Raw genomic sequence first — 13,026 nt, 5'->3', positions numbered from 1 at the left:
ATGCTTGTTAAAAATAGTTGAGTAAAAAGCAACACTTTTAAGTATCTGCACTCTACTAAGTGCATTATATTTCTTAAATTAATAAAATGAAGTTTATTAACTATGGTAAAAAACAAGTTGAAAAGCATTTGAAATAAATTAAACTATATATAACTCACGTTTTCTCATTAAAAAGATTTAAAATAGGAAAAGTGACTTGAAAACTGAGAAGATCAGCTGTACAAACAATGATAATTTAACAGAGATAACTTAAACAGACAAAATAGGTTTTCCACACAAAACACATTTACACTTGGTATTTGCTTTGGTTTCAGAATGATAAATATTGTAAAAACAAAAAAGTTTAAATATCTAATAAGTTAACTATCACAATAGTTGTTTGTCAGAAACGACTTTTTAAATTAATTTGTTCACAACAATGCAAACTATTTCAAGCTAGACAATGGGCATTTCTCCAACAGCTGAAACACAAGCAATAGTAGGAAGATTACGTTAATCAACGTATACAATTCTCATGGTGTTTGTTGCTCCAGCTCCCTTTCGCCAGCCAGTCACAACAATTACAGCATCACCGCATTGAATGAAGTTTCTGTTCTTTCCCAAGTTGATTGCATACTGGATTCTGGCATCCACATCATGAGGCCAGTCCTCCATTCGGTCTCCTAAAAAATGAAGAAACCATAAATATATAGTTACAAATTTTTGAGCTAATTACATTACTGGAAAACTTCATTAACGTAAAGATTACTCTAGTTAACCTTCTTTACATTCTTGTTAAACTGTACATGCTCTACACATAAAATAACGAAAGAAGATTAATAAACAACTGATCTTTCTGAACTAGCATCTAACATTTTTTAACTTAAGTTTCCTTGTAAGGTATATAATTAACCTAGAAATCATAAATACCCAACTATACAACATTTTAAAGTATCACATTTCTGGAAGATAAAAGCTTTGATAAATCTTACCAGTATAGAGGAGTGGGATGATCCCCCGCCACAAATGAACTAGACGAGTTGTTGTTTCTAATCGAGAAACAGCAACAATAGGACAACGTGGACGATACTTGGCAATCAAGTGAGCAGTCCTATTTTGAATGACATCATTTTTATCAGATTCAGTGTTTAGCAGAAAAGAAGATTTAATGTAGTTATTGAAATTTCTAAAATATTTCCTAATATTTTTATCATCAAAAATCAAAATACATAATTCAATTAAATTTGTAAACTTGATCAATTAAACTCAGTCATCACAATGAAGCTGCTGCTCAAGTCAGAATATACTTAGTGTAATAAAAAAATATCCCAACATATCAATTCTTTTCCTTGACTGCTACAATAAGTTACATCTTCAAAATGCCACACAAGTATTAGAAAGACAAATCTGAGATGACTTTCAAACAAACATTTATCATTGCATGATATAACTGAACCTAAACTAATAGGGACAAGTTACTAATCAAAATTTCTCAATTTGCTAATTCCACATTTTGACTCTAAAATATTGTCTATGACACTTCGTGATCACTCCTACAACCAAGTACTATTTTGTATTCACATAAAGGAGAAATCAAATTCACTTGATGATGATAAAAAACTAAACATACAATTTAGTTAAATAAACTTATGTTTATGAAATATATAGATTCCTTGTTTTAAACCTGCACATCTAGTTCCACTTATAACAAACACAACTTCTACACCCAAATGTCATCTTACAAAAGAATGTCTTATGCCTGGGTTTCTAGCTTTATTTACGGCATATGGCTCACAATTTTATGCTAAATGCAGTACCTACATGTACTTCTTGTCCACTTCAAATGAGCCCAATTCTGAGTAAACAAGTGAAACTGAAGTTAATGAAAGTAATCTAATTTAACCATCAAAATATACAGCAAAAGTTAATGCTCTCTCTAGATGTAGAGTTTATATTAAACAAACTAATGTTAAAAGTAGTTTTCTTGACAACTAACATATTTCCTAAATTCTGTTAATTTGAGGATGCCTTAAGGAAAGACCCACTCAATTTATTCCAATTGAAAACACTGAAGTGTTGTTTTATTTAGAACTATTAGTGCTTTGTTCATCACTACACATGCAATTATTGAAATACAAGACATTTTACTGTGTTCAGGTTCTGAATAACATGCACTTAAAAAACAAAAAAAAACTATTCAAGAATTTATTATATAAACTTTATATAGTATTCCTACAATATTTGTTTATGAAAATTTCAGTTATTCAGAACAACAAACATTATCAAAGCTTAAATTTATTATTGCAAAATACTAAGACTAATTTTACATTTTTTTCACAATAAATTTTCTCCAAATTTAATAAACAAACTGATGATTAGAATAATACAAAAATCAAAAATCGTTTTACTGGCCTGCCTAGAGATCTGTGCCATTACATTAATTTTTTTGCAAGTTTTTCATTTGTCCTGCTTTGCCATACAATTTATGACAAGTTTTCTTTTATGACCCAAAAATTAATAATTTAATATATCAACCTATCTTTTGACTGTAAGACTTGAAAGTTATTATTGTAATTCTAACAGACTTTACCTTCCTGTTGTTGTGATCACAATTATAGCTGATGCCAGGGACTTCATAGAAGCTGTGACAGCAGCTATAGCAACAGAATGAGCAGCATCTAGAGGGACTGGAGTCTTAGCACTAAGCTCTGTAAAAACATGCTTGTGAAAAATAGCTGCTTCTGCTTCAGTGCAGATGGCATCCATGATTTTAACAGCTTGCAGAGGGTAATCTCCCTTGGCTGTTTCTCCAGACAACATTACACAATCTGCACCATCCAGGACCGCATTAGCTACATCAGAGCTTTCAGCCCGAGTTGGCCTTGGTTTCTTGACCATACTCTCGAGCATCTGGAAAAATTGGACAGACTATATTGATACTTATTTCACCACAGAAAGGATATTCATAAAGTACATAAAAAGTTCATTAAAAAAATCTGATTTTTGTTGTTGTATTTTTATGTCAGATTTTCTCAGTGAAAAACTGGTGTCATCCCACCCCCTCTATTCATAGTGACACTGATACAGCTCTGAAACTATTTGAATAACATGAAAAAAAATTATATTTGTTAAAGAATCTAATGTTTATTGTACCACAGTTCAAAATCCTTTTAATATTTTTACCGTTTCTGATCAAGACAAAAAATAAGGCTATAAACTGTGACATTTGGTAACCAGTCATAAAATAAATCCACATTTACAAACTTCAAATTGTACTTAAGTGAAAATAAATTTAAAATGCTTTCATACATACTTTTAAAATAGTCTTGAAATAAATTACGAACAAAAAAAAACGTTATGACTGCATTTTGTATATTCACACAAACCTACATGAGACAGATAGATTAGAGGGAAGGTAGCTAGTCAACAGCAACCACTGCCAACTCTAGGGTTACTCGGATTGAATGGCGAGTTTTTATCTTAATTTTTATTATTACTCACAGCCTCAAAATGCAGAGCAAGATTTTGTGGCAACAGGATGTGAACCATGAAACTAAGAGTCCAGCATGCTAGCCAATAGGATACGTTGGTCCAAAAAAACAAAAATTTAAATGCTTTTAAAAGTGTGCATTTACACATTCAAATCAGTACTGATATTTTTTTTTAACTTGGTGTCAGTTATGAGCAGATACCTGTTTTACATAATTATGAAAATCGTTAGCTATGAGTGAAGAATGGAAGATTTCTATTACAAATGTGAAACAAGACAAATAATGTCCATTCTATAACACTAGGACTAGTTCAAACTGTTTTTTAACTACAATGTATGACATTATATTATTTATGATGATATTCTAAAATCAGAAAAAGATTTACATTAACAAAAATCTTACTACTCAAATGTTAAAACAAGTTATTTTCAAACGATGATACAGCATGGTTAATTCAGAAAACATTTAAAAAATTCCATTAAATTATTTATCTTGTCAACACATTTCAGTCAATCATTGTACTGTTGAAATAAATTCACTCGTGTAGTGCATGTTACAGCATCTTGTCCTTTCCCACTGCAGTGTTTCAGAAACATCTCAATATTCAGTTGTCACACATTAGTTAAATTTCTAACAGATGGAATTTTTTAGTGCAAAGTTTTTCCAGTTATTTTTTTCAACTGTAAAAAAATCCTCCCAAACATATGTGCAGTATAAATGTAACTTATCCAAAGGTTAACATAATTAGAATTCATAATAATATTCAACTTACGCATAATTATATCTTTCACGTTTGGGCTAAATTTTAATATTACACTATAAAAGTTGTAAAAGTTCCCATTTGCATTACTTCAAGATTGGGACTTATAATGCTCATGTACTGAAGACAATTAACTCAATTATTCAATATGATCAATTACCTGTTAGCATCAATTAATTTCACATAAAATAATCGATTAATCAAAATTATGATTTAATTGATCAATTTTACAAAAATAATCAACTAGTGTTTCTGGTTATTCCAACTATCCAGTTAACAAAATTACCATTAAATTGAATAATGTCACAAAATATTCAACTAATCAAAATTAATGTTACATTTTCAATTATTTCAACTATCCAGTGATATTTTAAATTCACTTGAGTTTGTTCAATTTAATCAATTAGATCTGTCACAATTTATGAAAATAATCAACTAATCAAAATTAGTATAGTTATTGCTATTCCAGCTACCTAAATAACTGAAATATTACCATTGTCTGTTGTTAAACAGTGTTATAAGTTGCTTTATTTCATCTATCTCATGTGATAATACTCATTTAATTAGCCCAATAGTTAATTTATTAGCAAATTCCAATAACTGCTCAGCTCTACTGAATAGTGGGAATGGAAGTATGATCTATGCATACTGCACCAATGAGTCTGATTGATTATTTTTAATACTACCAACATACTTCACCAAAACAAAATGCTCTTACTTATACTGCTATAATATTATTGTCTTATGTAAAATTATTGACTAAATTACATACAATGCTACAATTAAAAGACTAATCAAGATAACAAATAAGATGAGTCAATAACATACAATTCTACATCTCTAGCAATACTTACAATATCATGACTTAGAAAACATACTAGTTACACTACACTGAAATATTACTGCTAACAATGTATTTTGCTATTATTTTTTATACCTTAATATTAATAACAAAAGTGACTCAGTCTGGTATGCGAAATGTAATAAAAGTTTCATGTGACGTCAATGTTCAAACCAATGCATTTATAATGTATAGCAGCATTACTGTAACTTACACTGGTCTTGTTTGCAGAAACAATACATGTATGATCAGCTACCAGAGTGATACTGTTTTGGACCACATTTCTAAGTGCAGTTGTTTAGTTCCTGATATTATATCAATCAGAATTACTTATCCCAAGTCATATAATCACAGAACAATTCACTTAAACGGTGCAACCAACCTTATAAGCATAAAACTGTAACAAAAGCTGATTTTTAATTTCACAAACAATTCTTCACAAAAAAAGTAACAGTATAATCTGCTTATATTTCATAAGCCACAATCTGAACCATCTACTGACTGTCATAAACCAAGACTTAAATATTATATGTATATTAACTTACATAAAAACAATGGCTTGGAATATCAACATTACAATTTCAGTTCTTCATAATTTACCTGAGTGGCACAGATAACTGGTTTTCCAAGGGTATTACATTTGGAGATCATCATCTTTTGTGCGAGAAAAACTTTTTCTGGAGGTATCTCAATTCCCAAATCACCACGGGCAACCATGATGCCATCACTTTCTTCAATGATTTCATCAATTCTGAGGATAGTTTTAAATGTTTTTATCAAACTATTCTTCATGACAAAAAACTTTTACAATACGATTAACCTCTGCCAGATATTGCTTATTAAAATTTTACACTTGCCTAACAAAAGTTAATTTCATGATTTTAAACAGATTAAACATTGTTTATAAAAGATTTGTAAAAGAAAATTTTGTTAGAAACATAAGGTCATAATGATGTATGGAAAAATTCAAAATTGCAAAAATAGTCTTGCTTTGTTCTTTAAATTCTAAAATACCACAAGATAAATAAAAAAAACTGGGATTTAAGAAACCTGCAAATAGGGGTCATAAAAAAAAAGTAGACAAGTAGACATTATTTACTCAGACTACAAACCCCTATTTTGGCTCCACGTGGTTATCTAGAATTTATCTTGTTTGCTTACTTTTTTATGCTCAACTATGGAAAAAGGATTACTTGATATAGTAGCTAACCTTATACATTGTACTGATAATAAACATAGCTAGTAGCTAGCTGATACAGTTCATGATGATTTACTGTAGCTATTGACTATTTGATCACATTTGTTTGAGATGTAAAATAAGCTGTAGCTGGAGATTGTCATGGAGATTTGTTTGAGAATATAGTAAGCATTTATAGTTTATGTAACTAAATTCTCTACATATAATGCACAGCAATGAGTAAATATATGCCTAGACTAAAACAACTTTCACTAAGTACATATAAAATTTTATGAGTACAAAAGCAGCCTTTACAAATAAAAAATTATCGAAAAAATAACTTTGAATAAACCTTCATGTCTTTTAAAGTAATTATTCTATGAAAGTGTGTATTAAAGTTTAATATGTGTATTGATTTTTTTTTCTCCTTCACTTCATACATAATAAAGGAGTTGGCTCCCTAAAGACACCGATTGTATAGTGTACAAAGCATTAAGTATCTAGATGTTAATCATAGAATGTTCCCCTATTATTGGCTGGTAATTCCTTTTTCACCCTGTACTTAAGCTTTTTAAAGAAACATCAGATATTTGTATGAAAACTAACTTCAAGGAGTAATGATAAGATCATTTACACTAGAAATATGATGTTTTTTAGCTTATGTAAAATATAGAAGAAATAAATCAACTTTTCAATACCCCTACGACCTTCAAGTACCTTTAGTATTCTACAAACTGTTTGGGTGCAATATACCAAGCTGTTTTTGTTGCAGACTGGCAAGAGAATAATAAGAATTATATTTTGAGCAGATTTTCTTTTTCTTGCAAGTCTAATGTACATACTTTTTTTGGGGTCATTTTTGTGTACAGCCTTAGCAGTCAACAGTAAAGGTTTTAAAGTGTTGTTTGAACTGAATCTTTACTGTTTAAAGTGCTTTTTGCCCAAACATTCATGATAAATGATAATATTTTGGTCACAGATACATATCACATATAGATGCAATAATCCAGAAAAAACATTTTTGTTTTGATAATATAAAGCCTTTGATATGCCAGCAAAATGTGAGCTATTGATCAGTGTTGTGTAACATTACATAACAGTAAGAATAATATTTTACACAATGTTTCTTTAGTGGCCCTATACAGATCTCTAGTAAGAATATAACATATCAACCATCAAACATATAAAAAAAAAGAGTTTTTAAGATATTTATTGGTCTTACTGTTATGTAACATCACACAAAACACTGTAGAAATATCCTTACAACACAGCTAGTTGGTTGTTCACTGGGGGTTTTATGGCATAAAGCACCAGATGTATCTGCACTTCTTACAACACATCAATGATGTACCAAACAAATACTTCATTTATCATTAGCAAAGGACAAAATAAATAAGAAAATTGAATAAAAACACTTGAGGCTTATAAGAAACATTCTTTTGACTAAAAATATTAAAGGTTACCAAAAATTACAGCAGTAATAAATTGACAACTAATATAGTTAACAGGAATAAAATATTTACTGCATAAGTTTGTGAACAAGTTCCATTTACCAATATCAAAAATGATGTTAAGTTGGGTTTATTTTGTATCTAATGTACATTTAAATTTATCAAAGATAATTATATTGTAAATCTATATTATCCTATCTATATCATAAAAGTTCTGGTTTTTGATAAATTAGTATAAATATTCCTCTAAATTTAACTTTCCTGTTTGAAAACTCATTCAAAAGAACAATGATACACTTTGAAACTGAAAGGACTATCCAATTTTTAGCACTAACTGATATTCTAGTTGATACTTTCCAATTATTTTCAGAGACTGTTGCACAAAAAAATGCTTATTTTATGTTTGAGTTTAGAAATACACATGCATTTTTAATTCCAATCTAGGCTTAACTTAACAAATACAAATTCTGCAAGTTTAATGTAAAACTCAAACTAAACTACAATTTTATTACTTCCCAAACTACAACTAACTGTCCTAGAAGCTCCTTTTCAACATTTAATTACAATAAATGTTTAACTTCTTTTTTTCAAGCAAATATTATCATTTTTTCAAAGCAATAACCATGATCACTAGTTTTCCAGAAGCTTTATAAAATGGTCAAGTAGATCATTCTTGTATACCTTGGCCACACATCAACATCTAACCCTTAGCATTGATAATGTAACTGTTATTATTAGCAGAAACTTCATTTGGCAGTATTATGTAATCCATGCAAAAGTTTGTTACCACACAACTGGTCCTACTTTCATTGTGTTCCATATCACTTATAAAAACTTCTCCATCCCACCTAAAACCTTACATGAAATTTTCTTGCTGTGCAGTAATATCCTAACATTCATTCAAAGATATTTTCTGCTGCTTCTGTTTAGCAAAAAATTGGCTTACATAATTTCAGAAACGGATGGAAGCTGGTCTTTATGTGGGTGGTCTACCTCTAATTTCATGAGCTATTATTTTCAGCAGAACATCTGTGGGACTTACTAGCCACATCAAAATAAAAGAAATGTTTTAGTTTCCTCTTTCTAAGGACCAACATTTTCAATACCATACTGAGAATTACATTTCCAATGCTTAGCCCATCCAAGTTCAGAGTTTGCAATGTCAGTTACACTAGTCACATCAGTTGCCCTACTTGCTGTGATCCTTAAGGAACTATTAATTGTTAATGGCCCTAAGGTTTCCATATTTTTCACATTCTTGTAAATACCCTTTGACCAAAATCTATGCACATATATAGAAAAAAAAAAGACCAATGACCAAATTCTATTTTATTTTTGCATTTGTACAAGCAACTTTAACAGTGCCATTACTTACCAATGGCAGAACTGACTTTCCATCTAAAATGTTGTTTACTTCCAAGAAGCATATTTTTGTATGTGAAAAAAAATACATAAATTGCAACTATTCACATTTTCCAAGTCTGACAAACACGGGTGCTTTTCTTGTGAATTTGGCTGTTTCAACTGTTTCTTTCAAACTATTTACTAACTTGAAACCAATGAAGATATTCTTTTGTGAAATACAAGAAGGAACTTCACAATAACAGTTATATCATAATTGATTCACAAAAGCATGTCTAGATAAGAGGTTAACACATTAAATCATTGGTAAGAATGCATTCACACATTTACTACATTTTGATATGAATACCTACTTTTTAACACCTTCATGATTTTCAATCTTAGGAATAATCTTTATATCTTTGCCTTTTTCTCCCAAAATTTTGCGGATTTCCTTCACTCCTGTTGCATTTCTTATAAATGAGGCAAATATCATGTCTACCTACAGTTATAAAAACAAATTTATGATGTAAAGAAATACAGTGTGAGCCATAGCAAATGAATAATAAATATACTAATGAAACTAATATTGCTGTGTGTTAGTTGCCAATAGATGTCACATGCACTGATAAAGTTTGTGGGTATTTGTATTTTTTATTTATAGCAAAGATAGTAAGGCTATCTACCACTAACTAATTTTGAACTATTGACCAGAGGGAAAAACAGCCAGTAAGAAGCACAATACCACTAAGGTACTAACTGTCACTCTTATAAAGCATCCACACCTTAAAGTGCAATGAATATTCTTTGGTATTACATAGAATAGTGTCGGACATTTTGAACATCCTGTAATGTTAAAATGATTCGGGTCTCATGCAAAAATAGTTGTTACTACTTTTAATCTTCCTTTGATGGGACATTCACTATTTGAATTTTTGCTTTAAATAGTCATTTCTTCCTGGTTGTAGAAGCATTCAGCCAACTGATTATTTTTGGTTAGCATGCTATCTCATCTTCAAAAATATAAACTCAAAGTAAAAACAATATCCATAATGAAGCAATAGTGTTACTTATCTTTTATTTGGAAAAAAAAATTTACTATATCTTCAACTTAAAATCAGCCTCATTTGTTTCACAATTCTGTAAATATGCATAATGATTTTCAGTGTAAATAATTCTATTTTTGCATTTCACTTCTAATTCTTTAAACCAATATTTATGAAAAGTTAATTGAATTTTATAATAAAAAAAAAACAACCACTGTTTAATTTATGGTAGTTTTATTCACATTTTTTCATCTTATTTAACACCCATCCTGCAAGTTGATGATGCCGAATTGCGAGGGAATGGATGTGCTATAGAGGGGTGTCATGATTTCCAGTATTTGAGACAAGTCCAAAACAATTTGCTACAATAAAGGGCTTGATCTGTTATCCTAAAAAACTACACTTTATTGTCAAAAGAACTTACCTCTGTAGTGTTCAGCCAAAAATGTGGTGCTTAGGGGTTTGGCCAGACTGAGTTTCTCTTGCACAAAATAATAGAAATGTTCATGTTTAAGCAAATACTACACTTACCCACCTTCCAGAGGAAAGTAAGCTTTGCTGAGCCTTCCTCAGCTATCTATTGATAGAACTCACAAAAACTGTGGAGAAAATGGCTTTATATAGCTGAGGAACCAGATCCTATATGGCACAACATGTGCAACCACTACAGCATTTTACATTGAAATTTATATGGGGATATGAGTTTTACTCCATCATAGCCTAAAAACTACTGCAAATTTGGTCACACTGGTTAACAATTCCAATTTCAGATTCTCTATTCAGAGTTAGAAAAAAAAAGTACCACAAAGCTTTGTTTGGGAATCAACCTATCAAATGTTTTCCGACTTATAGGCTGGGTGTTAACACTAATTCAGATGTAACTATTACTGAACTACTAATTCTTACAAACATTTATTTTTTGGCACTTTTGCTGTTTTGTTTTTTTGAAAAACTTGTATAAGATTTTATTATTTCACACTGAATAAAATAAAGATTCTCTTACCATGCATTAACTTTCAATGAGATAAAAAGGTCACTTTTAAAACGAAATATCAAAAGCAATTCTCAACAGCATTTCCTAATGATATACATGTCAGTATGCTCTCATAAAAGTATTAAAGATAAATCCTAAATACTAATACATTCTACTCATCTTTAATATTAATACATTTTAGTCATTTAATGTTTTAGATTTTTTCTGTATTTACTTATTTTGATATTTATTAAGTGCTTTAGTCAATTTTTTTTTGTACAGAATTAGCTTCAATTTATACAAGTTAATTTTAGTTCTGATTTATGCATTTTGCTTACTTGTGATTAGACAATTTATAATCATATTCTACCTCAGCAGTTAGTCAATTTTTTAATAGTCACAGCTTTTTTTCAACTGTTCTTTACCTATCAAAGAATTAAGTCATATTGCAAAAGGAACAATAATTTCTACAGTTATCAAGGATGAAATAAATATTTTTCATTACAAGCTTCAGTGAGATAATTGTAGTATCAAGTCTTTCTGTAAGATATATTTAGTTATAAAAAAGTACTTAATAAAAGTAATTTAACCTCTTAACATTAAAGTGCAATGTAATTAATAAACAATAATCCTTATATCAAAACATTATAATGTCACATACTCCTTGCTCTACTCCAAACAATATGTCTTCTTTGTCTTTTTCAGATACTGCTGGTAAATCCACAATAACTCCTGGAAGATTGACTCCCTTCTTGCTACCAAGCAGACCACCATTTTCAATCTCACATTGTAAAAAGTCTGCACCTATATATTGTATAAATATGAAACATTGTGACCATATCCATTGACATGATGTAAAAATTCTGTCAGTTGTGCAGGTAATTGATAAATATATAGCCATACAAATAAAGATATGTGAACCCTTTTGCAGAGTTACATTCAAAATTTAATCAAACTACTCAGTTATTACTTTATATAAATAAATTGGGCATCAAAATGTAGTTAATAAATCAAGTTTTCATATTATATGTTTTAAGTTCTTAATTTTATAAGGAAATATTTTTAAAAAATCATCCTCAATCTCCCCTAGGTCTTCTTTCCAATTTACTTGACACCCCTCTGAGAAGTTAATAATTTAATGTAACTTACTCATTATAACAGATATTATTCAGGCAAAGCAAATCCTTTATAGCCTTCAATCTTATTTATGGAGCCATAAACTAGTAAATCATACCCACATGCCATGCTCACCTGACTCAGCTTCTCTTTCACAAATTGCCAACAGTTCTCTCCAACATTTAATACTATATTACTTGTAACCAATAGAAAGCCAAAGTTTTAATCCATCAAATAATGTATTATATTTCAATCTTTTCTTTACAAAGAATTGTCAATTTCACTTCCAGTTCAAACTTTATTTCCACAAGAAACACATCTAGCTTAGTTGAATTTTTAAAAGTTCTTATCCCATAGTTAGTAAGCCAGAAAATATATGATAATTATAAGACATTGTCTGCTTTTTATGTGTTATTATTCTGTGTTCTAAGTCCATTATTTAATTTAATAAAAAATTTAGTGCAGTAGTACCACTAGTATAAAAAAAAAGGTTTAAGTTTCAACAACATTCAGCAGCAAAAAAAAAAGACCAGGTAAGTGCTATATTTCTCATTTTATTATTATTACAGAGATGAAAGTGTCCCTTTCCTAAAAATTCTGAAAATAATCGAAGCCAAGTAAGGGGGGGTCCGGTACCCAAAATCCTGCATTTTGATGCAGTTTAGTACTTAAAATTCACTTAAACAAGTTACCCCATTTTTCTTACATCAATGATTATCAAATACATGTGAGAAATATCAAATCTGATTCCCCTAGTTAATGGATAATTTTCAAGAGTGCATTCTTTGGAATTCATAATATTCACTATTGGATGTCAAAACTTATATATTTATAACTTATGCTTTTATAAC

At 29.6% G+C, this 13,026-nt stretch overlaps 1 protein-coding gene across 1 annotated transcript in view; it reads right to left on the bottom strand.

The window, feature by feature from the left end:
- Positions 1-308: 308 nt before the first annotated feature.
- Positions 309-13,026, bottom strand: part of LOC106463021 (pyruvate kinase PKM-like) — a 26,987-nt gene continuing 14,269 nt past the window's right edge. Inside the window, exons 6-11 of the mRNA XM_013922990.2 lie at positions 11,721-11,863; positions 9,415-9,542; positions 5,672-5,822; positions 2,570-2,889; positions 972-1,090; positions 309-662 (exon numbers count right to left, since the gene is read on the bottom strand). Coding sequence (XP_013778444.2) covers positions 493-662; positions 972-1,090; positions 2,570-2,889; positions 5,672-5,822; positions 9,415-9,542; positions 11,721-11,863 — 1,031 coding nt within the window. The 3' untranslated portion in view covers positions 309-492. The remainder of the gene's footprint in view (positions 663-971; positions 1,091-2,569; positions 2,890-5,671; positions 5,823-9,414; positions 9,543-11,720; positions 11,864-13,026) is intronic.

Source organism: Limulus polyphemus, unplaced genomic scaffold (assembly GCF_000517525.1).
Source record: "Limulus polyphemus unplaced genomic scaffold, Limulus_polyphemus-2.1.2 Scaffold1303, whole genome shotgun sequence".
Taxonomy (NCBI): Eukaryota; Metazoa; Arthropoda; class Merostomata; order Xiphosura; family Limulidae; genus Limulus; species Limulus polyphemus.
Note: the sequence above shows the minus strand (reverse complement) of the source record. Positions and strands in the feature narration are given on the sequence as shown.